The sequence below is a fragment of the Thalassophryne amazonica genome, chromosome 9 (genome assembly GCF_902500255.1).
Source record: "Thalassophryne amazonica chromosome 9, fThaAma1.1, whole genome shotgun sequence".
Taxonomy (NCBI): Eukaryota; Metazoa; Chordata; class Actinopteri; order Batrachoidiformes; family Batrachoididae; genus Thalassophryne; species Thalassophryne amazonica.
Window position 1 is genome coordinate 117,228,053 of NC_047111.1, and position 25,641 is coordinate 117,253,693.

The 25,641-nt window shown below is 42.1% G+C and overlaps 1 protein-coding gene across 1 annotated transcript in view; it reads right to left on the reverse strand.

The window, feature by feature from the left end:
- The window catches only part of LOC117518005 (C2 domain-containing protein 2), a 170,063-nt gene that overhangs the window by 90,524 nt on the left and 53,898 nt on the right, over positions 1–25,641 (reverse strand). The window contains exon 2 of the mRNA XM_034179120.1: positions 3,938–4,057. Coding sequence (XP_034035011.1) covers positions 3,938–4,057 — 120 coding nt within the window. The remainder of the gene's footprint in view (positions 1–3,937; positions 4,058–25,641) is intronic.

Below are 25,641 nucleotides of genomic sequence, written 5' to 3' on the forward strand. Positions count from 1 at the left end.
AGGGAATACTGTTAAGTCTTCTATTTCCATACCATAAGTCAGAACAAGATCTAAGATATGATTAAAGTGGTGGGTGGACTCATTTACATTTTGAGCAAAGGCAATAGAGTCTAATAATAGATTAAATGCAGTGTTGAAGCTGTCATTCTCAGCATCTGTGTGGATGTTAAAATCGCCCACTATAATTATCTTATCTGAGCTAAGCACTAAGTCAGACAAAAGGTCTGAAAATTCACAGAGAAACTCACAGTAACGACCAGGTGGACGATAGATAATAACAAATAAAACTGGTTTTTGGGACTGCCAATTTGGATGGACAAGACTAAGAGTCAAGCTTTCAAATGAATTAAAGCTCTGTCTGGGTTTTGGATTAATTAATAAGCTGGAATGGAAGATTGCTGCTAATCCTCCGCCTCGGCCCGTGCTACGAGCATTCTGGCAGTTAGTGTGACTCGGGGGTGTTGACTCATTTAAACTAACATATTCATCCTGCTGTAACCAGGTTTCTGTAAGGCAGAATAAATCAATATGTTGATCAATTATTATATCATTTACTAACAGGGACTTAGAAGAGAGATCTAATGTTTAATAGACCACATTTAACTGTTTTAGTCTGTGGTGCAGTTGAAGGTGCTATATTATTTTTTCTTTTTGAATTTTTATGCTTAAATAAATTTTTGCTGGTTATTGGTCTGGGAGCAGGCACCGTCTCTACGGGGATGGGGTAATGAGGGGATGGCAGGGGGAGAGAAGCTGCAGAGAGGTGTGTAAGACTACAACTCTGCTTCCTGGTCCCAACCCTGGATAGTCACGGCATATATATATATATATGCTGCAGTCATACTATAATAGACCTGGATCATTCCAGCCAACAAATGTTTCTGTGAATGGATGTTGACTTTTGAAGTGGCCCTCTGGCTTTTCCAGACTAATCTGAAACAGACACACAAGGCTTCTTTTATAAACCTGCAACAACAGCTGGTCCACAACCAAAACAAAAATGAACTGACTCTAATCCTCACTTGTAGCTGCCTAGCCTCTCACTCAGGTTATATTTATGGCACAGCAAGCTCGGGCGCACAGTGAGAGACAAGTACCTTATTTGTTTAAAAATAGCCTTAATACAATTGGGTTAGTTTGCATAGCTGCTTATATCCATACAACAGTGATGATTTAATATGGAATCAGGGGGAATTCTTAGCAGAGCTCTATTTACACTATGTCTTACAAATCCCAACATATCCACTTTCTCATGATACATCTACTTCACTTAGGCACTGCTTGTGTTTGGTGAGGTAACAGTATTGTGTAAGTGTACAGGCGAGTCTTACTTTGTAAAAGAGCCACATTAGATTTTGCCATTATGGAGCAATAACTGCAATTTCCAGGTAAAACTATGTAGTCATTCCACATCTGTGCAATAACAGCATTAGAATTCTGAAGGTGCATTTGGGGCACACCCTGTGTGTTTTCTAGCCTTATTGGAAATGGAATTGGCAGTGTTTATTCAAGCCAGAGAGAGATTTACCCAGTAATATTCCTGCCTGAAGTGACGCCACAGCAGCACGTCTGAGTCTGACTCTACACCCAAAGCCATCAAAGGGAATTAATGTGATTATTAACCATCAGATAACAAAGTAAAACCTCTTGAATCATTCTAAAGTCAGTTTTAAGCAGAAACGTCGCAGCACGTCAGACTTAGACGTGCTGTTATTGCGATGCCCCCTCTTTTATTATGAAATAATGCTGAACTTATGTGTAAATGAATGATTGTTGTACAAAAGCTTCAGATATCTGTCGCTGAGATAGAGGACGACTGGAGTGCAGTTTGAAGCAGAAACGAGGTGATAATCGGTGAATTGCTGCTGACGCTCCGAAATGACGAATGCGCAGTGAAGGCAGGAGGACCAATTTTTAGGGGAGCCGTTCGGTCAATGTCAACGGATCATGCACAGATAAATGGGCCACATGGCCAAAATATCAAAGCTGATACTACCTCACAATGCAAGAGATGATGCGCCTTGACACTTGCACGTATTTTGGGTTCGCACTCCCACACACTTCATTGTGATAATGCCACCCGCTGTGTTCCCAGATGGATGCTGCACTTTGTGCCGCTAGACACTGAGTATATAAAATAATTATTTCATAGCAGATTAATCATTTTCTCTGAGTTTGGCTGATAAAAACACCTCTAATCACTTCAGGAAGCAGAAAGGACCCCCCTCACCCCCCAATGAGGTAGAGAATGCATTTGGAACAGTCTAAAAGGTAATTATTTGTAATGTTTATATTGTAATGGCTTGGATGTTCTTTTCTTCTTATGAGTAGCTGTAAAGGTATGTGTATGATAGATTTAACATCTCATTATAATTGTTCCAATGAGCTGCACTGTGATGTGGTGCGCTGTTACAATCACACACACTCGCACTCAGTGTTTTTTATTTGTTTGTGCAATGTTCACGTGAAGTTCACATAATTAATGAAAGACATAGATTTTGAAATTGTCTTTTCGCACTTGCACAAAGCTGTGCACAGTTTATAACGGTTTACGAGTTTACTCTCCTGCATGGCAGATTGTGTACGAGTGGATGGATCACATTTGTGCAGTCCTCATGGCACCTATACTCCTCAGCTTGGTCTCCCCAACTAACCACTCATTTGATACAAAGTCAAGCGGTACCAAAGACACCTTGATGGTACATTTCAAAGGATCTCCTGCAGCCCCATTTGTTAGTGTTGCACTGACAGAGAAGGGAAGAGATCAAGTCGTCACCTTAAATCATCGGTTAGAATCCATTTGGTTAGTCTCACAACCCTACAGTAAGGCAGGAAGCACCAGGATCCTAAAGACTTTGCCCTACAAAGTAAGCCCTATCTAAGCCCTTAGGCCCGTTGGTGCTGGTGCCCATCTCTGGGCTCCGTAGCGTCAAGCGTATGAGAGTCCACAACTCCCCATGGACAGGATACCAGTCCAACGCAGGTTATTTCTAAAACCAAGGCTGGTGTCACCAACCGAACGGTCCCCCCTAAAAATCGGTCCGTCCTGCATTCGCTGTGCATGCATCATTAGCCGCAGTTCACTGATTATCACCTCGTTTCTGCTTAAAACTGCACTCCAGTCATCATCTATCTCAGCAACAGATATCTGAAGCTTTTGTACAACAATCATTGCCACATAAATTCAGCATTATTTTATCATAAAAGACGGCGAAAGTGATCAGAGTGCCACAGCAACACGAGCTGCTAGCTGATGCATTCACTGCGCGTCGGTCATTTCAAAGTGTCACCGATTATTGCCTGGTTTCTGCTTAAAAAGGCCTTGTTTCTGCTTAAAACTGACTTTAGAATGTATTAAGAGGTTTTACCTCATCATCTGATGGTTAATAATCTCATTAATTAATTTGATCACTTTGGGTGAAGAGACTCTGTCTCAGGCGAACTGCTGAGCTCCGAAATGACGCATGTGCAGTGGAGGCAGGGTGGATCAATGTTTAGGTGTCTCAGACCGTTCTTTCTGAGATGAAGGACAATTTTTCGACAGTTTAGAAATCCAGACGAAGCGCCAGCTGCGGGAACAATTCAGTGTGAAGGTTAAACGATGCCAACGAAAGTCAACGAAAGTCCAGATTTCTTGTTTCATTTGGGCTTCGTTGCCCTTCGTTAGGTGCCGTGTGACCGGGCCTTTAAATTTTCCTTAGCAGTGGAGGTTCCACAGGCACGTTCTTAGAACAGTGAAAGTTTGAAGTTTTTTAACATGACTATCCAATCAAATGTAACAATAAATGATTGAAAAAGAAATATAATTTTGCACAATACAAACCCTTCAAAATAAATCAAAATAATTTCCAAAATTCAATCTTGTGATGCCATGTTATTCCTCACACACACACACAAAAAACAAACAACAACAACAAAAAACACTTTGAGCATTTACCTGCAGCTCCAGTGGAGCTATATTGACGGTGCATTTCAAAGGATTTCCTGCACCCACGTCTGTTGGTGTTGCACTGACAGAGAACTGAAGCTTCTTTCCAGTGACGGTGCAGCAGGCTGCCTAAGAGAAGACAAAGTGACGCATCAGTCTGATGGAAATCCACTGTTGTTGAGTGAGTTAAAGAGGGGAGAATATTTGTAAGCACTTTACATGTAATTTTACTGTGCTGTAAACAATGACAGTAAACTGAGTTTGTACTAAACTACACAAAGTAATACATTCAATGAATACACAAGAAGCCACAACACAGCACATTGATATTTTCACAACAGACATTCTGACTCGCAAAAAAAGCACCAGACGAAACTAATAATGGTGGTTCTCTTAAGCCGTGCCAGTGAGCTTGTGTGCACATTTGCAGAACTTAGGCCGTATCATTATCAGTTACACCTGTTTATCCGCCTGTGGCGAGTCACGCCTGCTGTACAAAAAGTATACTGTCAGCAAATTACGCCATTTGAGAGTTTTACCCTTCCTTCTGGCATACACACCGAAATTTAGTTTCATGACTTCCAATGGTACAAAGTAGTGCAGTTATTGTGGGCAGTCTAAGGCACACCTGTGCACTAATCATGGTGTCTAATCAGCATCTTGATATGGCACACCTGTGAGGTGGGATGGATTATCTCAGCAAAGGAGAAGTGCTCACTATCACAGATTTAGACTGGTTTGTGAACAATATTTGAGGGAAATGGTGATATTGTGTATGTGGAAAAAGTTTTAGATCTTTGAGTTCATCTCATACAAAATGGGAGCAAAACAAAAAGTGTTGCATTTATATTTTTGTTGAGTGTATTAATGGACCTCAGTTCAGGAGGTAATGCATTCCACAACTTAGGACCTGCTACTGCAAAAAGAACGGTCACCCCATTGTTTGAACCTGGACCTGGGAACAGAAAGTTTTGGTCAGCAGACCGAAGTGCTCTGACAGGGTTGTGTGTTTTTAACAGGTCACATAAATAAGAAGGTGCAATGCCATTTATAGCTTTAAAAACAAACATTAACAGTTTAAAATCAAGTCTAAAACGGACTGGAAGCCAGTGCAGGGAGTAAAGTACAGGAGTGATGTGGCTGTGCTTCCTGGTGTTGGTCAAAAGGCGAGCAGCAGCATTCTGAACCAGCTGGAGTCGTTTAGGGAGCCTAGAGTGATACCAACATAGAGTGCATTGCTGATAAAAGCAAGCATAGCCTTTTCAAGGTCCTTTTGGCTTAGAAAGGGTTTGACTTTTATCATAGGTCAAAGTAAGGAAAAATCTCCATCTTTAACACTCAATGAATTTCCAAAAATTCATAACTGTCAAATCAAATAAAATCAATTTTATTTATATAGCGCCAAATCACAACAAACAGTTGCCCCAAGGCGCTTTATATTGTAAGGCAAAGCCATACAATAATTACAGAAGGAAAAACTCCCTTTTAACAGGAAGAAACCTCCAGCAGAACCAGGCTCAGGGAGGGGCAGTCTTCTGCTGGGACTGGTTGGGGCTGAGGGAGAGAACCAGGAAAAAGACATGCTGTGGAGGGGAGCAGAGATCAATCACTAATGATTAAATGCAGAGTGGTGCATACAGAGCGAAAAGAGAAAGAAACACTCAGTGCATCATGGGAACCCCCCAGCAGTCTAAGTCTATAGCAGCATAACTAAGGGATGGTTCAGGGTCACCTGATCCAGCCCTAACTATAAGCTTTAGCAAAAAGGAAAGTTTTAAGCCTAATCTTAAAAGTAGAGAGGGTGTCTGTCTCCCTGATCTGAATTGGGAGCTGGTTCCACAGGAGAGGAGCCTGAAAGCTGAAGGCTCTGCCTCCCATTCTACTCTTACAAACCCTAGGAACTACAAGTAAGCCTGCAGTCTGAGAGCGAAGCGCTCTATTGGGGTGATATGGTACTATGAGGTCCCTAAGATAAGATGGGACCTGATTATTCAAAACCTTATAAGTAAGAAGAAGAATTTTAAATTCTATTCTAGAATTAACAGGAAACCAATGAAGAGAGGCCAATATGGGTGAGATATGCTCTCTCCTTCTAGTCCCCGTCAGTTCTCTAGCTGCAGCATTTTGAATTAACTGAAGGCTTTTTAGGGAACTTTTAGGACAACCTGATAATAATGAATTACAATAGTCCAGCCTAGAGGAAATAAATGCATGAATTAGTTTTTCAGCATCACTCTGAGACAAGACCTTTCTGATTTTAGAGATATTGCGTAAATGCAAAAAAGCAGTCCTACATATTTGTTTAATATGCGCTTTGAATGACATATCCTGATCAAAAATGACTCCAAGATTTCTCACAGTATTACTAGAGGTCAGGGTAATGCCATCCACAGTAAGGATCTGGTTAGACACCATGTTTCTAAGATTTGTGGGGCCAAGTACAATAACTTCAGTTTTATCTGAGTTTAAAAGCAGGAAATTAGAGGTCATCCATGTCTTTATGTCTGTAAGACAATCCTGCAGTTTAGCTAATTGGTGTGTGTCCTCTGGCTTCATGGATAGATAAAGCTGGGTATCATCTGCGTAACAATGAAAATTTAAGCAATACCGTCTAATAATACTGCCTAAGGGAAGCATGTATAAAGTGAATAAAATTGGTCCTAGCACAGAACCTTGTGGAACTCCATAATTAACTTTAGTCTGTGAAGAAGATTCCCCATTTACATGAACAAATTGTAATCTATTAGACAAATATGATTCAAACCACCGCAGCGCAGTGCCTTTAATACCTATGGCATGCTCTAATCTCTGTAATAAAATTTTATGGTCAACAGTATCAAAAGCAGCACTGAGGTCTAACAGAACAAGCACAGAGATGAGTCCACTGTCCGAGGCCATAAGAAGATCATTTGTAACCTTCACTAATGCTGTTTCTGTACTATGATGAATTCTAAAACCTGACTGAAACTCTTCAAATAGACCATTCCTCTGCAGATGATCAGTTAGCTGTTTTACAACTACCCTTTCAAGAATTTTTGAGAGAAAAGGAAGGTTGGAGATTGGCCTATAGTTAGCTAAGATAGCTGGGTCAAGTGATGGCTTTTTAAGTAATGGTTTAATTACTGCCACCTTAAAAGCCTGTGGTACATAGCCAACTAACAAAGATAGATTGATCATATTTAAGATCGAAGCATTAAATAATGGTAGGGCTTCCTTGAGCAGCCTGGTAGGAATGGGGTCTAATAAACATGTTGATGGTTTGGATGAAGTAACTAATGAAAATAACTCAGACAGAACAATCGGAGAGAAAGAGTCTAACCAAATACCGGCATCACTGAAAGCAGCCAAAGATAACGATACATCTTTGGGATGGTTATGAGTAATTTTTTCTCTAATAGTTAAAATTTTGTTAGCAAAGAAAGTCATGAAGTCATTACTAGTTAAAGTTAATGGAATACTCAGCTCAATAGAGCTCTGACTCTTTGTCAGCCTGGCTACAGTGCTGAAAAGAAACCTGGTGTTGTTCTTATTTTCTTCAATTAGTGATGAGTAGAAAGATGTCCTAGCTTTATGGAGGGCTTTTTTATAGAGCAACAGACTCTTTTTCCAGGCTAAGTGAAGATCTTCTAAATTAGTGAGACGCCATTTCCTCTCCAACTTACGGGTTATCTGCTTTAAGCTACGAGTTTGTGAGTTATACCACGGAGTCAGGCACTTCTGATTTAAAGCTCTCTTTTTTAGAGGAGCTACAGCATCCAAAGTTGTCTTCAATGAGGATGTAAAACTATTGACGAGATACTCTATCTCACTTACAGAGTTTAGGTAGCTACTCTGCACTGTGTTGGTATATGGCATTAGAGAACATAAAGAAGGAATCATATCCTTAAACCTAGTTACAGCGCTTTCTGAAAGACTTCTAGTGTAATGAAAGTTATTCCCCACTGCTGGGTAGTTCATCAGAGTAAATGTAAATGTTATTAAGAAATGATCAGACAGAAGGGAGTTTTCAGGGAATACTGTTAAGTCTTCTATTTCCATACCATAAGTCAGAACAAGATCTAGGATATGATTAAAGTGGTGGGTGGACTCATTTACTTTTTGAGCAAAGCCAATAGAGTCTAATAATAGATTAAATGCAGTGTTGAGGCTGTCATTCTCAGCATCTGTGTGGATGTTAAAATCGCCCACTATAATTATCTTATCTGAGCTAAGCACTAAGTCAGACAAAAGGTCTGAAAATTCACAGAGAAACTCACAGTAACGACCAGGTGGACGATAGATAATAACAAATAAAACTGTTTTTTGGGACTTCCAATTTGGATGGAAAAGACTAAGAGACAAGTTTTCAAATGAATTAAAGCTCTGTCTGGGTTTTTGATTAATTAATAAGCTGGAATGGAAGATTGCTGCTAATCCACCGCCCCGGCCCGTGCTACGAGCATTCTGACAGTTAGTGTGACTCGGGGGTGTTGACTCATTTAAACTAACATATTCATCCTGCTGTAACCAGGTTTCTGTAAGGCAGAATAAATCAATATGTTGATCAATTATTATATCATTTACCAACAGGGACTTAGAAGAGAGAGACCTAATGTTTAATAGACCACATTTAACTGTTTTAGTCTGTGGTGCAGTTGAATGTGCTATATTATTTTTTCTTTTTGAATTTTTATGCTTAAATAGATTTTTGCTGGTTATTGGTAGTCTGGGAGCAGGCACCGTCTCTACGGGGATGGGGTAATGAGGGGATGGCAGGGGGAGAGAAGCTGCAGAGAGGTGTGTAAGACTACAACTCTGCTTCCTGGTCCCAACCCTGGATAGTCACGGTTTGGAGGATTTAAGAAAATTGGCCAGATTTCTAGAAATGAGAGCTGCTCCATCCAAAGTGGGATGGATGCCGTCTCTCCTAACAAGACCAGGTTTTCCCCAGAAGCTTTGCCAATTATCTATGAAGCCCACCTCATTTTTTGGACACCACTCAGACAGCCAGCAATTCAAGGAGAACATGCGGCTAAACATGTCACTCCCGGTCTGATTGGGGAGGGGCCCAGAGAAAACTACAGAGTCCGACATTGTTTTTGCAAAGTTACACACCGATTTAATGTTAATTTTAGTGACCTCCGATTGGCGTAACCGGGTGTCATTACTGCCGACGTGAATTACAATCTTACCAAATTTACGCTTAGCCTTAGCCAGCAGTTTCAAATTTCCTTCAATGTCGCCTGCTCTGGCCCCCGGAAGACAATTGACTATGGTTGCTGGTGTCGCTAACTTCACATTTCGCAAAACAGAGTCACCAATAACCAGAGTTTGATCCTCGGCGGGTGTGTCGTCGAGTGGGGAAAAACGGTTAGAGATGTGAACGGGTTGGCGGTGTACACAGGGCTTCTGTTTAGGGCTACGCTTCCTCCTCACAGTCACCCAGTCAGCCTGCTTTCCCGGCTGCTCGGGATCTGCCAGGGGGTAACTAACGGCGGCTAAGCTACCTTGGTCCGCACCGACTACAGGGGCCTGGCTAGCTGTAGAATTTTCCACGGTGCGGAGCCGAGTCTCCAATTCGCCCAGCCTGGCCTCCAAAGCTACGAATAAGCTACACTTATTACAAGTACCGTTACTGCTAAAGGAGGCCGAGGAATAACTAAACATTTCACACCCAGAGCAGAAAAGTGCGGGAGAGACAGGAGAAGCCGCCATGCTAAATCGGCTAAGAGCTAGTAGCTACGCTAAGCTAGCGGATTCCTAAAAACACGCAAAGTGAATAATGTGTAAATAATTTAGAGGTGATTCAGCAGAAGGAGTGCTTTAGTTAAGGCATGTAAAGATTACACTGGGAAACAAATCGTAATCTAGATAACTAGATCAATCTAACTGCGCAGATTAAACAGCTAACAGATACAGAAAAACACCGCTGTGCTCCGGAACAGGAAGTGATACAATACCGCAGTGAGAGCCAACCACCAGTAGAGGCAAGCTGGTGGTAAGTATGCCTCTACTGGTGGTTGGCTCTCACTGGTAAGTTACCCAACCTGGGACAATATGTCCCGAACCCTATATATAATAGCAATAGATTTGGACATTTTTAACTTTATATAATTTATATGGGGTTTCCAACAAAGTCTATTATCAATTATAACACCTAAGAATTTATACTCAGATACTGTCTGTATTTCGATAGTATTGATAGTAACATTTTTACATTTGGACATAAATTTATTTCCAAAAATCATGCATTTAGTTTTTCCAAGATGAAGTGACAATTTATTAGCATTAAACCAAGCCATAAATTCCCCCAGTTCATCTTCCATAATGTCCAAAAGCTGTTCAAGATTATCCCCGCTACAAAACACAGTCGTATCATCAGCAAAAAGAATGCACCTCAATACCCGTGAAACCAAACAAATATCATTTATATATAAAATAAATAACAAAGGACCTAACACCGAACCTTGAGGCACCCCACACGTGATTTCCCTGAATTCAGAATCAATGCTATTATATTGAACATACTGATACCGACCATGTAAATAACTATCAATCCAATCATATGCTAAACCTCTGATTCCATATTTCACCAATTTATTTTTCAGAATTTCATAATTAACAGTATCAAACGCTTTCTGCAAATCAAAAAAAAACACCTACAGTATATTGCTTATTATCAACTGCAGTCGCAATATTTTCCACAAAATGCATCAGTGCATGTGAAGTAGTCCTAGATTTTCTAAACCCATATTGCTTGTTATATGGCTGGGGGGGCCTGGCTGCCTTTTTGTTTCTGTCCTTTGTTTCTCCTTCCAGGTGGCTTGCATGTGGGACTGAGTGGCTGTGTTGCTGAGGTTATCAGGACCTCACCCTGATCACCTGCGGCTCGTCAGGACTCACAGCTGAGGTGCATCTATATGGATTGGAACATGGTGGCATTTAAGACTGGAGTATGCAGTGTGTATTTGCCAGAGACTCGACCTTGTGACCAGACGGGTGAGATCGTCGTCTCGGGAGCCATCTCATCATCAGTGGATGCAGAGAACGTCCAGGTTTGATGCACGGTCTGTGAAAGAGGAGGGGGTGAGGTCTCACGCTCGTCAGCACACTTCCTGAGGTACGTTAGATTTTGTGACTAACATTTATACAGTCAGTAAATGTGGTGTCCCTCACACCTTTTTATATTGAGCTGTACGTTAGTCATGTATCGGCTTCCACTGCAGTGGAGTTTTGTGAACTGGATGTTCCATGCCTGCAGGTTGGGAAGCTGATTAGTAATCAAGCCAGGAAGTGTTTGCTGTTTGTACACCTTTAAGTGTTCTCTCTGTGTGTAGAGTGTGGACTCACATAATGGTTCCTTCTTTCACAGACTCGGTTTGTTGCGGCCACCTGGGGGGTGTCGGCGGGGTCCTTGGGTCCGAACAGCTTCTGGCTCCGGACCGTTAGCGCTGCTGGGAGCGCACCACGCCAGACCGCACTTTCTTTTGTATTTTTTGTATCACTGTTATGTATTAAATTCAGTTAGCCTTTGTACCGTGCTCTGCTTATTTCATACTGGGTCCTTCAAACGCTGGTCGGTTCTCCGAGCTGCGTCCGACACATAACATACAGAGCTCCTGGAGCAAATACACGCACCATCCGGGCGGAGAGCACCCGCAACTGATCCGGATAACTACTGAACGTCTGCTGCCGCCTTCCCGGCGCGTTACCGTCTCTGCTACCGCTGGGTCCGTGATGTTTGGCCAGAGACTACTGTTATGTGTCGGACGCAGCTCGGAGAACTGACCAGCGTTTGAAGGACCCAGTATGAAATAAGCAGAGCACGGTACAAAGGCTAACTGAATTTAATACATAACAGTGATACAAAAAATAACAAAAGAAAGTGCGGTCTGGCGTGGTGCGCTCCCAGCAGCGCTAACGGTCCGGAGCCAGAAGCTGTTCGGACCCAAGGACCCCGCCGACACCCCCCAGGTGGCCGCAACAAACCGAGTCTGTGAAAGAAGGAACCATTATGTGAGTCCACACTCTACACACAGAGAGAACACTTAAAGGTGTACAAACAGCAAACACTTCCTGGCTTGATTACTAATCAGCTTCCCAACCTGCAGGCATGGAACATCCAGTTCACAAAACTCCACTGCAGTGGAAGCCGATACATGACTAACATACAGCTCAATATAAAAAGGTGTGAGGGACACCACATTTACTGACTGTATAAATGTTAGTCACAAAATCTAAGGTACCTCAGGAAGTGTGCTGACGAGCGTGAGACCTCACCCCCTCCTCTTTCACAGACCGTGCATCAAACCCTGGACGTTCTCTGCATCCACTGATGAGATGGCTCCCGAGACGACGATCTCACCCGTCTGATCACAAGGTCGAGTCTCTGGCAAATACACACTGTATACTCCAGTCTTAAATGCCACCATGTTCCAATCCATATAGATGCACCTCAGCTGTGAGTCCTGACGAGCCGCAGGTGATCAGGGTGAGGTCCTGATAACCTCAGCAACACAGCCACTCAGTCCCAAATGCAAGCCACCTGGAAGGAAAAACAAAAGACAGAAACCAAAAGGCAGCCAGGCCCCCCAGCCACACAACAGTACCCCACCCTCACGGGAAGCCTCCCGGCGACCACACAAACCTGGCCCAGGAGAAACACCCCCCTCCAGGGACCATGGCTGGAAACCGCATCTGCATTCGTCTTCCAACAGAATGGTTGATGTCCTCTCCTCTGGCTGCATCCTTGCCTTTGTTTCAGTCAGTCACTTAGCACAGGTGTGGCCAGGAGTTCTTAAACCTGTGCGGTCAGCCTTTATCCAACCATGTGCGGTCATTAGTCATAAAACAAAAAAGACAAACACAAACAACCAAACCCCCCCCCCTCCCCCCCCTCCCCAGGGGACCGTCCTATCAAACCCCGGGATGAGGAGAAAAGAAAAACCCCAAACTTAAGCTCACAAACAAAAGCGCTAAAACACCCCCCCCCCCCCCCAAACGACATGTAGGGACCAACACCCCCCAGAGGACTTCCCGCCAGCTCCAGGAGTAATAACCACAGCCGAGGTCCCTCTGGGATCCAACGTCACCCACGGGGACTCCCAGCGCCTCCCAGAGGACCACTCGTCAACCCCAGGAGACGCCTCCCCTCACGACCAACGGACCCAGCCCCGGCCGTCTATGGCTAGATGGACCCACAGCCCTTTCCCCCCCAGAGGACACCACAGTCAAACCCTGAGGGCGGAAACTGGGGGGAAAACACCCCCCCCCCCAGGTGCAGAGGTTACCTGGGAAACATCCAGCATAACCACACTGCACCACTCCAGCAACGCCGACACTACGGCTCACACGGCTGGAGCCAGAGGAGAAGAGAGGGAACAAAAAGAAAATACCCCAAAACCCCCCCCCATCCCTCCCGGGTGCAGAGGTTACCTGGGAAATGCCCAGCACAACCTAACTGCACCACTCCAGCAACGCCGACACTACGGCACACACGGCTGGAGTCAGAGGAGAAGAGAGGGCATAACAAAAAACAAAACCAAAAAAAAAAAGAAAGAAAAAACAACAACCCAAATACCCCCCCCCCATGACTCCCCAGGGGACCGTCCCATCAAACCCTGGGAGGTGAAACTGAAAAAAAATAAAAAATAAAAAGAAAGACTAACAGACTGACATAAGGTTGCTCGGGTCCTTTTTTTTTTTTTTCTTGGCAGAACTGCAGGGTCACGACCCCAGACACTAAATAGTGAAAAACAAAAAATAAAACCCCACACAAAAACCAACTCAAAAAACACCCACACAAAATGAACTAACACAAAACAAATAAGTGACGTATACCGTTAAGCTCAAACAAATGGAACACACCTGTTCTAACTTAAGAGCTTAACGGTAATGTGACTAAGTCACCAAAAGAGGGAGCCAAAGTGCTAAAAATGAAAAAAACCCCTTTGGTGACAGAAAACAAACGAGCTGCATCTCCGTGCGCAGCTGTGTGCAACACACAACCAAAATGCGCTCAACTAAATAACGCCGGAGCTGATACAACAGACGCAGTAGTTATCTTTATCCGGGGAAACGGGGCTACAACTGTAACACAGGAAGCTCAGCGACCCGTGCCACAGAGCTCCACCGTGCGCGTGCACCCATTACAGACACACTCTTGCAGCTCCCGTTTAAACCTCTTATCCGGTCGGAGCGTGACGCGAAGCCGTCGCCAGTCACACTCCACCACGACCCACGGATAAGGCACAAACACAGGAACACGGCTGCAAGAGAGCACAAATCAGTATTCAGTAATGGGTCTCAAACACGCACCATCCGGGCGGAGAGCACCCGCAACTGATCCGGATAACTACTGAACGTCTGCTGCCGCCTTCCCGGCGCGTTACCGTCTCTGCTACCGCTGGGTCCGTGATGTTTGGCCAGAGACTACTGTTATGTGTCGGACGCAGCTCGGAGAACTGACCAGCGTTTGAAGGACCCAGTATGAAATAAGCAGAGCACGGTACAAAGGCTAACTGAATTTAATACATAACAGTGATACAAAAAATAACAAAAGAAAGTGCGGTCTGGCGTGGTGCGCTCCCAGCAGCGCTAACGGTCCGGAGCCAGAAGCTGTTCGGACCCAAGGACCCCGCCGACACCCCCCAGGTGGCCGCAACAAACCGAGTCTGTGAAAGAAGGAACCATTATGTGAGTCCACACTCTACACACAGAGAGAACACTTAAAGGTGTACAAACAGCAAACACTTCCTGGCTTGATTACTAATCAGCTTCCCAACCTGCAGGCATGGAACATCCAGTTCACAAAACTCCACTGCAGTGGAAGCCGATACATGACTAACATACAGCTCAATATAAAAAGGTGTGAGGGACACCACATTTACTGACTGTATAAATGTTAGTCACAAAATCTAACGTACCTCAGGAAGTGTGCTGACGAGCGTGAGACCTCACCCCCTCCTCTTTCACAGACCGTGCATCAAACCCTGGACGTTCTCTGCATCCACTGATGAGATGGCTCCCGAGACGACGATCTCACCCGTCTGATCACAAGGTCGAGTCTCTGGCAAATACACACTGTATACTCCAGTCTTAAATGCCACCATGTTCCAATCCATATAGATGCACCTCAGCTGTGAGTCCTGACGAGCCGCAGGTGATCAGGGTGAGGTCCTGATAACCTCAGCAACACAGCCACTCAGTCCCAAATGCAAGCCACCTGGAAGGAAAAACAAAAGACAGAAACCAAAAGGCAGCCAGGCCCCCCAGCCATACAACACTGTATATACAACTAACAATCCTATTATTTGAATTTATAGATGTGATCTTAACTGTAACACATTCCATGACATTATCAATTGTAAATGACATATTATAAACCAATTCACAGTCACAATCAGACCTAACATATAATGCCACACCACCGCCTCTTCTCTTCGATCGATTTACAGAAAACAATTGATAGCCATTCAACTGCACAAAATCATAATTATCCTTAGTTAACCAGGTTTCAGATATAGCGATCACTGAAAAACTTTTGCTAATTGTGTCTAAACAATCATTTATTCTTGAAAAATTCCGAGAAAGACTTCTACTATTAAAATGTATTATTGAAAAATCTCCATCATTAATTTTATAGTCCTTAAATTGTTCTTCTGTAAAATAATTACATTGTCGATCGATATTATCATTAAAGAAAAAATCTGGATCTGATTCAAATTCACAATGGCGAGAGGCAAAATGACTATGATCAAATGTTTCCAAACAAAGCTCCTTTACAGAGGTAGTAACCTGATTATTAACCGTGATCATTAAATTATATTAAGATTATTTCGTCATCACAATCAACCAATACATATCATTATTAAGCATTTCATCACACTTACATCAATTAAACACATCAAGATCATTCTCATCTTTAATCCACAAGATTTTAGCTTGTTCAGGAGTTCCATTTAATTTAATATAAACTTTACAATTAAGTGTCCATGTAGCCTGTATCTTATTTTGTTTTCTTAACAATCGTGCCTTTCTTGCTATGTCAGAATTTCTCTTGGTCAAATATTCATTTATATATACATTCATTCCTTTTAAGTTCTTAGCTTGTTTTAAGATTTCAATCTTCTGTTTCCTGTTTTTAAGCCTCAATAGTGTAACTTTAGGTCGATTTTGCCCTCTCCTCGGGAAAAGGTAACTACTGTCAATATCATCAGAATTTATTACAATACCTTTGTCCTTCAAAAAAGAGATCACCTGTTCCTCTACAGATAGGTTGTCCATTTCAGAGGGCTCCTCTCCTGGAGCCACCGCTCTTGCATAACTTCGAGGCTTAATATCCAATCCTGTGATAAGAAGGTCATTTGACCTAGACTGCTGTTCTAGATCAGCAATTCGATTTTCCATAGATTTCAATACTCTATCCTTCTCCTCATTAGCCCTTTGTAATTCCACCACTTGTTTGGTTAATTCCAAAATCTTCTGTTGTTGTTGCGAAATAATCTTTAATTGGTCAGTTACTTCTTTAATGGGCTTCATTTGCGCTGACATTTCATTTAACATTTTCCTAATGTCCTCAAGCTCTTCTTCCAAGAACAAAGTACCTTTTTTTTGGAGCCATAGCTGATGATCCTGAAGATGAACCTCCAACACCGACAGCAAGAAAATCAACAAGCCGCAATCGAGGATTTGGTAGGCCGCTAAACCCGGCCTACACGATATGAACACCTCCTTGAAGCAGACCAACAGCAAATGACCACTGCAAATCTCCCGGCCAAAGCAACAGCGGCCCCCTGGATCTGATGGCAGCTGATAAACGCCAACGATGATATCCAGCGACAGCAAAACGACGGATCCAACAGCTCCTGAGATGTTTGACGCTTGCTAACAGCATCATTGCTAGTAGCAGCGCCCCAATCAAGCAACGACCGCAGTACACCAGCCACAGTACAGCCGCAGATTTTAACAGCCACACAACAAGCGACTGGACCTCGACAACAATGTTCTAATTAACATTTTAACCGCCAGACTTGCTTCGGTCATTTCAATGACTTTCCGATGGTGGTCACAACAACCTTCCACAACAGTGCTAGCTAGCACACAGAATGGATTGTGACGACATCCGACGACGACACGTGTGTAAATAATTAACCTTAGTCTGTGAAGACGACTCCCCATTTACATGAACAAATTGTAATCTATTAGATAAATATGATTCAAACCACCGCAGCGCAGTGCCTTTAATACCTATGGCATGCTGTAATCTCTGTAATAAAATTTTATGGTCAACAGTATCAAAAGCAGCACTGAGGTCTAACAGAACAAGCACAGAGATGAGTCCACTGTCTGAGGCCATAAGAAGATCATTTGTAACCTTCACTAATGCTGTTTCTGTACTATGATGAATTCTAAAACCTGACTGAAACTCTTCAAATAGACCATTCCTCTGCAGATGATCAGTTAGCTGTTTTACAACTACCCTTTCAAGAATTTTTGAGAGAAAAGGAAGGTTGGAGATTGGCCTATAATTAGCTAAGATAGCTGGGTCAAGTGATGGCTTTTTAAGTAATGGTTTAATTACTGCCACCTTAAAAGCCTGTGGTACATAGCCAACTAACAAAGATAGATTGATCATATTTAAGATCAAAGCATTCATTAATGGTAGGGCTTCCTTGAGCAGCCTGGTAGGAATGGGGTCTAATAGACATGTTGATGGTTTGGATGAAGTAACTAATGAAAATAACTCAGACAGAACAATCGGAGAGAAAGAGTCTAACCAAATACCGGCATCACTGAAAGCAGCCAAAGATAACGATATGTCTTTGGGATGGTTATGAGTAATTTTTTCTCTAATAGTTAAAATTTTATTAGCAAAGAAAGTCATGAAGTCATTACTAGTTAAAGGAATACTCGGCTCAATAGAGCTCTGACTCTTTGTCAGCCTGGCTACAGTGCTGAAAAGAAACCTGGGGTTGTTCTTATTTTCTTCAATTAGTGATGAGTAGTAAGATGTCCTAACTTTATGGAGGGCTTTTTATAGAGCAACAGACTCATTTTCCAGGCTAAGTGAAGATCTTCTAAATTAGTGAGACGCCATTTCCTCTCCAACTTACGGGCTATCTGCTTTAAGCTGCGAGTTTGTGAGTTATACCATGGAGTCAGGCACTTCTGATTTAAAGCTCTCTTTTTCAGAGGAGCTACAGCATCCAAAGTTGTCTTCAATGAGGATGTAAAACTATTGACGAGATACTCTATCTCACTCACAGAGTTTAGGTAGCTACTCTGCACTGTGTTGGTATATGGCATTAGAGAACATAAAGAAGGAACCATATCCTTAAACCTAGTTACAGCACTTTCTGAAAGACTTCTACTGTAATGAAACTTATTCCCCACTGCTGGGTAGTCCATCAGAGTAAATGTAAATGTTATTAAGAAATGATCAGACAGAAGGGAGTTTTCAGGGAATACTGTTAAGTCTTCAATTTCCATACCATAAGTCAGAACAAGATCTAAGATATGATTAAAGTGGTGGGTGGACTCATTTACATTTTGAGCAAAGCCAATTGAGTCTAATAATAGATTAAATGCAGTGTTGAGGCTGTCATTCTCAGCATCTGTGTGGATGTTAAAATCGCCCACTATAATTATCTTATCTGAGCTAAGCACTAAGTCAGACAAAAGGTCTGAAAATTCACAGAGAAACTCACAGTAACGACCAGGTGGACGATAGATAATAAATAAAACTGGTTTTGGGACTTCCAATTTGGATGGACAAGACTAAGAGTCAAGCTTTCAAATGAATTAAAGCTCTGTCTGGGTTTTGGATTAATTAATAAGCTGGAATGGAAGATTGTTGCTAATCCTCCGCCTCGGCCCGTGCTACGAGCATTCTGGCAGTTAGTGTGACTCGGGGGTGTTGACTCATTTAAACTAACATATTCATCCTGCTGTAACCAGGTTTCTGTAAGGCAGAATAAATCAATATGTTGATCAATTATTATATAATTTACTAACAGGGACTTAGAAGAGAGATCTAATGTTTAATAGACCACATTTAACTGTTTTAGTCTGTGGTGCAGTTGAAGGTGCTATATTATTTTTTCTTTTTGAATTTTTATGCTTAAATAGATTTTTACTGGTTATTGGTGGTCTGGGAGCAGACACCGTCTCTACGGGGATGGGGTAATGAGGGGATGGCAGGGGGAGAGAAGCTGCAGAGAGGTGTGTAAGACTACAACTCTTCTTCCTGGTCCCAACCCTGGATAGTCACGGTTTGGAGGATTTAAGAAAATTGGCCAGATTTCTAGAAATGAGAGCTGCTCCATCCAAAGTGGGATGGATGCCGTCTCTCCTAACAAGACCAGGTTTTCCCCAGAAGCTTTGCCAATTATCTATGAAGCCCACCTCATTTTTTGGACACCACTCAGACAGCCAGCAATTCAAGGAGAACATGCGGCTAAACATGTCACTCCCGGTCCGATTGGGGAGGGGCCCAGAGAAAACTACAGAGACCGACATTGTTTTTGCAAAGTTACACACCGATTCAATGTTAATTTTAGTGACCTCCGATTGGCGTAACCGGCTGTCATTACTGCCGACGTGAATTACAGTCTTACCAAATTTACGTTTAGCCTTAGCCAGCAGTTTCAAATTTCCTTCAATGTCGCCTGCTCTGGCCCCTGGAAGACAATTGACTATGATTGGTGGTGTCGCTAACTTCACATTTCTCAAAACAGAGTCGCCGATAACCAGAGTTTGATCTTCGGCGGTTGTGTCGCAGAGTGGGGAAAAACGGTTAGAAATGTGAACGGGTTGGCGGTGTACACGGGGCTTCTGTTTAGGGCTACGCTTCCTCCTCACAGTCACCCAGTCAGCCTGCTTTCCCGGCTGCTCGGGATGTGCTGGAAGGGAACTAACGGTGGCTAAGCTACCTTCGTCCGCACCGACTACAGGGGCCAAAAAAGATCTAATTTCTTTCATATTTGACAGCATTATGTTGGATGGTATCCTTTATCGACTGACAAAGTTTGATCCGTATCTGATCCAGACAGAAAGATTTTGTGGCCATTTAAATTTAACACTGAAAACCCAATTTAATATGCATCTTACATAATATCTTAATCAAACATGCCCCAATCACTCTATTTGAAAGTGAGGTGCAGACTGGCACTTAGTATCGCCTGACAAAAAGTTTGATTCGGATCTGATCCAGATTGTGGATTTTGTGAACATTTGAATTTAATATTAAAAAGCCCATTTGGTGTACATTTTGCATTACATCTCAATCAAAAGTGCCTCAATCACTGTCATTTTCTCTTATGGATTTACCTACACCACTAAAATTGGATAAAGGTTCCAATTTTATGCCTGTTTGTCTGTCTTCCAGTTAGCAGTCAGAAACCAAGTGCCAAAAAGCACTGACAAATTGTGCATAACAGAGATAACCAATGTCCTGTGAAAATTATATGAAAAATAGTTCAAAAACCAAAAAAGTTTAAAGAAAAAAAAAACAACTGATTCAAGTGCATGAACTAAATACATACTCCTGACATTTGATCACATCTACTTTAGTTTATGAAAAGCCACTTCTAACAGGACTTTGACCTTGAAAATTTTTTCCAAGGTGAAATTTTGTGGAATTGGAAAGTATTGTTGGCGGAGGTTTGAGCTACACGAGTGCAGTTCTTTACTTTTCTTTGGGTTTATTTAACCAATGTATTTACTACCACACTGGTGGGGAGAGCATGATAACTTAGTGCGTAGTACTGTTGCTTCACAGTGGGAAAGCCCTGGATTCCCTTCCAATCTCATTCTTCCTGTGTAGTTTGCATATTCTCCTTGTGTTAGCATTGATTCCCTCTGGGTGTTCTGCCCTCTTCCCATTTCCAAACACATGCAGGTCAGGTGAACTGGTGACTCTAAACTGACGGTAGGTGTGAGTTTATATATGATGGCCCTGCAACAGACTGGTGACCTACCCCACGTCTCGCCCAGTGACCCCTGGGATAAGCTCCATCCCCCTGTGACCCTTAACTGTAATAAGTTTAGAAAATAAATGAATGGAAAACACAGGGTGGTTAACCAAAGAAACCAAGGTGATGCTGGAATTCTTCATCCATGGAGACATGTCAAAACTCAGAAAAGATTAGAACATAGAAACATATAATATTACATCCACCATAATATGTAATATTGAATAATTTACACAATATTATTTGTAATACTAATATTTAATTATTATTATTATTATTATTGAATTTAATATTCCATCACATGGCTGCACAGCAGCTTAGTGGTTAGCACTGTTGCCTCACAGCAAAAGGTAATGGGATGGATTCCCAGCTGTGGCCTTTCTGTGTGGAGTTTGCATGTTCTCCCCATGTTTGCGTGAGGTGAAATGGAAATAAATTGTCCATAGGTGTGCATGCGGGTGTGAATGTGTTTGTCTACATGTGGCACTGTGAAAAGATGGCATCCCGTCCAGGGTGTACCCCGCCTCACGCCCTATGCCTGCTGGAATAGCCCCACCCCCATGACCCCTAACTGTAGTAAATGGGTATAGAAAATGGATGGATGGATGGATTCCATCATTTCCCAGGAGCTCAAGGTGTCAAATTCAACAAACATATTTTGTTCAGCCAACAACTCACAACCGCAAAATAAGTGTAATGCTGTAATGAGTGACAGATCAGCATTGTTCCTTGATAGATGGTGTTGATTGTTACATATGAAAATTGATTTAGTTACTTTTTGTGGTGTGGGGGGTGTACAATACAGGACCTATTTATTGATGTTTTTGTATCCTTTGACCAATTAATGTCTAACTTTAATACCCCTTGTTATCTTTTTTTTTTTTTAGATTTTTGCAACACCGCAGTTTTCTGTCAACATCATTTACCCACTTGCCGTCACGACCACCCGACAGCCAAGTCACAAACAGACTATTGGGTCAGTCTACTCCTTATTCAGTTTGTTCAAATCTGAAACCCCTGACAATACTAAGGAATTGCTGGGAAGAAGATCTAGGAATAAAGTTTTCGGAAAGCTCTAGACAGGATATGCTCATCTTTAATCTGTCTACAACATATTCAGTTCAGGTTTTTACATCGCCTTCACTGGTCAAAAGTTAGATTAGCTAAAATCATGCCTAGTATTGATCCTATTTGTGACAGATGTAGGCAAACGCCAACTACCCTTTCACATTTGTTCTGGCTGTGTCCAGCATTGAATAACATTTGGCAATCAATATTTAAAACTTTGCCAGATGTTCTAGAAGACCCCATAGAACCCTATGCCAGCAAGGCAGTGTTTGGTGTGGTAATACAGGATATACATCTGAGTCACTGGGCCGGGAATATGATTGCATTTGCATCTCTCCTAGCCAGTGACTCGTATATTCCTTAAATGGAACACATGTCCTCCAACTTTTAGGATGTGGATCAAATATCTCGCACACCATTTGGTGCTAGAGAATATTCATTATACCAGAAAAGGGGATACTCAGAGATTCTATACCATATGGAGACCTTTGTGGTCATATTTGGAAAAAATGGATACCATTGACACTGATGTTATAAACCACTGAACCCGTATTATATGTAATCTATAATTTAAATGTCTATGTTTGTGTATGCATGTAGCACTATATTTATGTTTCTGTACTTATTTTTATTTAATCATTTCTACTAATACATTTTTTTATCCCATTTATTTATTTATTTTCTCTTTGTGTGTGAGTGTGTGTGTGTTTGTGTGAATTTAGTCAGTTATTATGTGATGCAGTACCTATGTTGTAGGATTGGGGCTCTGTTGGAGCATGTTGGGGGTGGCGTAATATGTCTACAAATGTATATGTGAATGGTTGATTTTGATGAAGAACTTAAATAAAACAGGCTTTGTTGAAATTGACTAATTACATAGAAAAGTGACTCAGACTAATGCAACTGATTGCATTTGTCCGAGTGGGAGTTGTAACAGACAAGTACATTCTTAAAACACTCCTATTCTACTCTGTAAGCTTTATCCCAGATTATAATTTGGATCTAGTGTGATACTGGACCTCTTTTCAACATCTACTGAAAGCTGAGTGTCCTCTTGCAAGATTCTGTTGTGGTGTTGGGTGGGAAACGTTGCTCTGTATTCCTCTTCAGCCCAGACTTACTATGACACGTGAATATCTTCTTCCTTGTAAACTGTTGATTTGTGGAGCATTTGACATTGCAATATAATGGAGTGACATGTTTTGCATTGCACTTGTGCCTTTACTGTTTTGTCGTCTAGTCACTGCGTTGAGGTTTCTTTGCAGGCAGGACTCAGGCCGCATGACCACAGGTGCATGCACACAAACAGAATAGAATATCTTTAATTGTCACTGCACAAAAGTACAACGAAACTGAGGTAGAGCCTCTCATTTCAGTGCTGTTCAAGAGACGAGATGAAAACAAATAAATAAAAACAAATATGCAATGGACAGACACAAAAAGGTTAAAAACTACATAATTAACAGTAAACAGTGTTGCACATCAGAATATTGCAGGTGCAGAATATAACTAGGTGAAGTGAAGATGAAGTGCAAATCGAAGGTTATAATAACCTTTCCAAACTGCATAATTGCAGTCAGAGAGTTTTGAAAGAATACAGTATGTCCAAACATTCTTGTTTTGATTTATTTTGGGTTTAGGTCTGGGCGACCCAATGTGGGGCTGTAGGCAACATTTGACCTGCATTCAATTTGTCTTGGCCACCTGTGGCAATTAAGTTCTTTGCAAATGTAATAAATTACTGTTAAGCAGATTGAGTTTTATGAGTTTGACATGCCATTTTACATCCAGAATGGCATGACATTCAGAATGTTTATTTTCTATAAAATATAATACATTTGATTGTAATGTAAATGTATGCATTTAATTCACATAACATCAGCATGTATTTTTCACCCGTGGCCCTCCATCCAGATTCATTTATGGTCCATCAAAGAAAAGAATGTGGGCACATCTGGCAAAGAAGAGAGGTGAGCCAATTAATGTGAACAAGCAAGTATGTCAAGTTCCTTAAAAGCCCCTGATTGTTAAAGTGCAATGTTTTAAGAGAGGCAGTATATCCATTTATTGTGTTAGTTGTGTGGTTCCATCTTGTTTTATTAATTTTGGATATTTCTGGATTGTTGATTTTTTGTTTTTTTCTCCCCAATTCAAATTCCAAAGTAAGAATATACTGTGCATCCGGAAAGTATTCACAGCGCTGTACTGTTTTTGCAATTTGTTGTTACAGCCTTATTCCAAAATGGATGAAATTCTTTTTTTCCCCTAAAAATTCTACACACCACACCCCATAATGACAATGTGAAAAGGTTTCTTTTGTTTTTTTAGATTTTTGCAAATTTATTAAAAACAAACAAACAACAAAACTAAAATCATGTGTACATAAGTATTCACAGTCTTTGCCATGAAGCTCAAAACTGAGCTCAGGTGCCTCCTGTTTCCACTGATCATCCTTGAGATGTTTCTACAGCTTAATGGGAGTCCACCTGGGGTAAATTCTGTTGAATGGACTGATTTGGAAAGACACACACGTGTCTACATGTAAGGTTCCACAGCTGACAGTGCATGTCAGAGCACAAACCAAGCATCAAGTCAAAGGAATTGTCTGTAGAGCTCCGAGACAGGACTGTCTCGAGCCACAAATTTGGGGAAGAGTACAGAAAAATTTCTGCTGCTTTTAAGGTCCAAATGATCAAATTGACCTACATCATCCAAAATAAAAGACGTTCAGGACTCTTCCTAGAGCTGGCCGCCCGTCTAAACTGAACGATCGTGGAGAACGGCCTTAGTCAGGGAGGTGACCAAGAACCTGATGGTCACTTTGTCAGAGCACCAGCATTCCTGTGTGGATAGAGGAGAACCTTCCAGAAGGACAAGTGTCTCTGCAGCAATCCACCAATCAGGCCTATATGGTAGAGCAGCCAGATGGAAGCCACTCCTTAGTAAAAGACACATGACAGCCCACCTGGAGTTTGCCAAAAGGCACCTGAAAGACTCTCAGACCATGAGAAACAAAATTCTCTGGTCTGATGAGACAAAGATTGAACTCTTTGGTGAGGAAACCAGGCACCAACCCTACAGTGAAACATGGTGGTGGCAGCATCATGCTGTGGGGATGTTTTTCCGCAGCAGGAACTGGGAGACTCGTCAAGATTGAGGGAAAGATGACTGCAGCAATGTGCAGAGACATTCTGGATGAAAACCTGCTCCAGAGCACTCTTGACCTCAGACTGGGGCGACGGATCATCTGTCAGTAGGACAATGACCCTAGGGCTGGGTACCGAACTTCGGTTCTTTTGTGTCACCGACCAAAATGCTTCGGTAGTACCGAGTATCAAAACATGCTTCGTCTTTCGGTGCCAAGTTTCGATACCCAGAGGTTAATCACGTGCAAGAGGAGCGGTCCGCAGCCATCCTCCTCTCAGCATTCAAGTCTGCCTGTGGATGTTACAGAGCACGAGCAGCGTGATTCAAAATCTCCACCACCGGACTCCGCTTCAAATGCAACTTAATATGTGCATCGTATTGAAGCCTGAAGCAATGAAGCACTGTTCCGACTCGCTGCTTTCGCTGTTAGAAAGATAGAGTCCGGTCAGAATTAATAACTTCAAAGCGAATCGCCGTTTAAATCAAATGACACTTCTTTCCAAACTTTGTAACACAAACAACAAACTGCAATCGATCAAAAGTTTT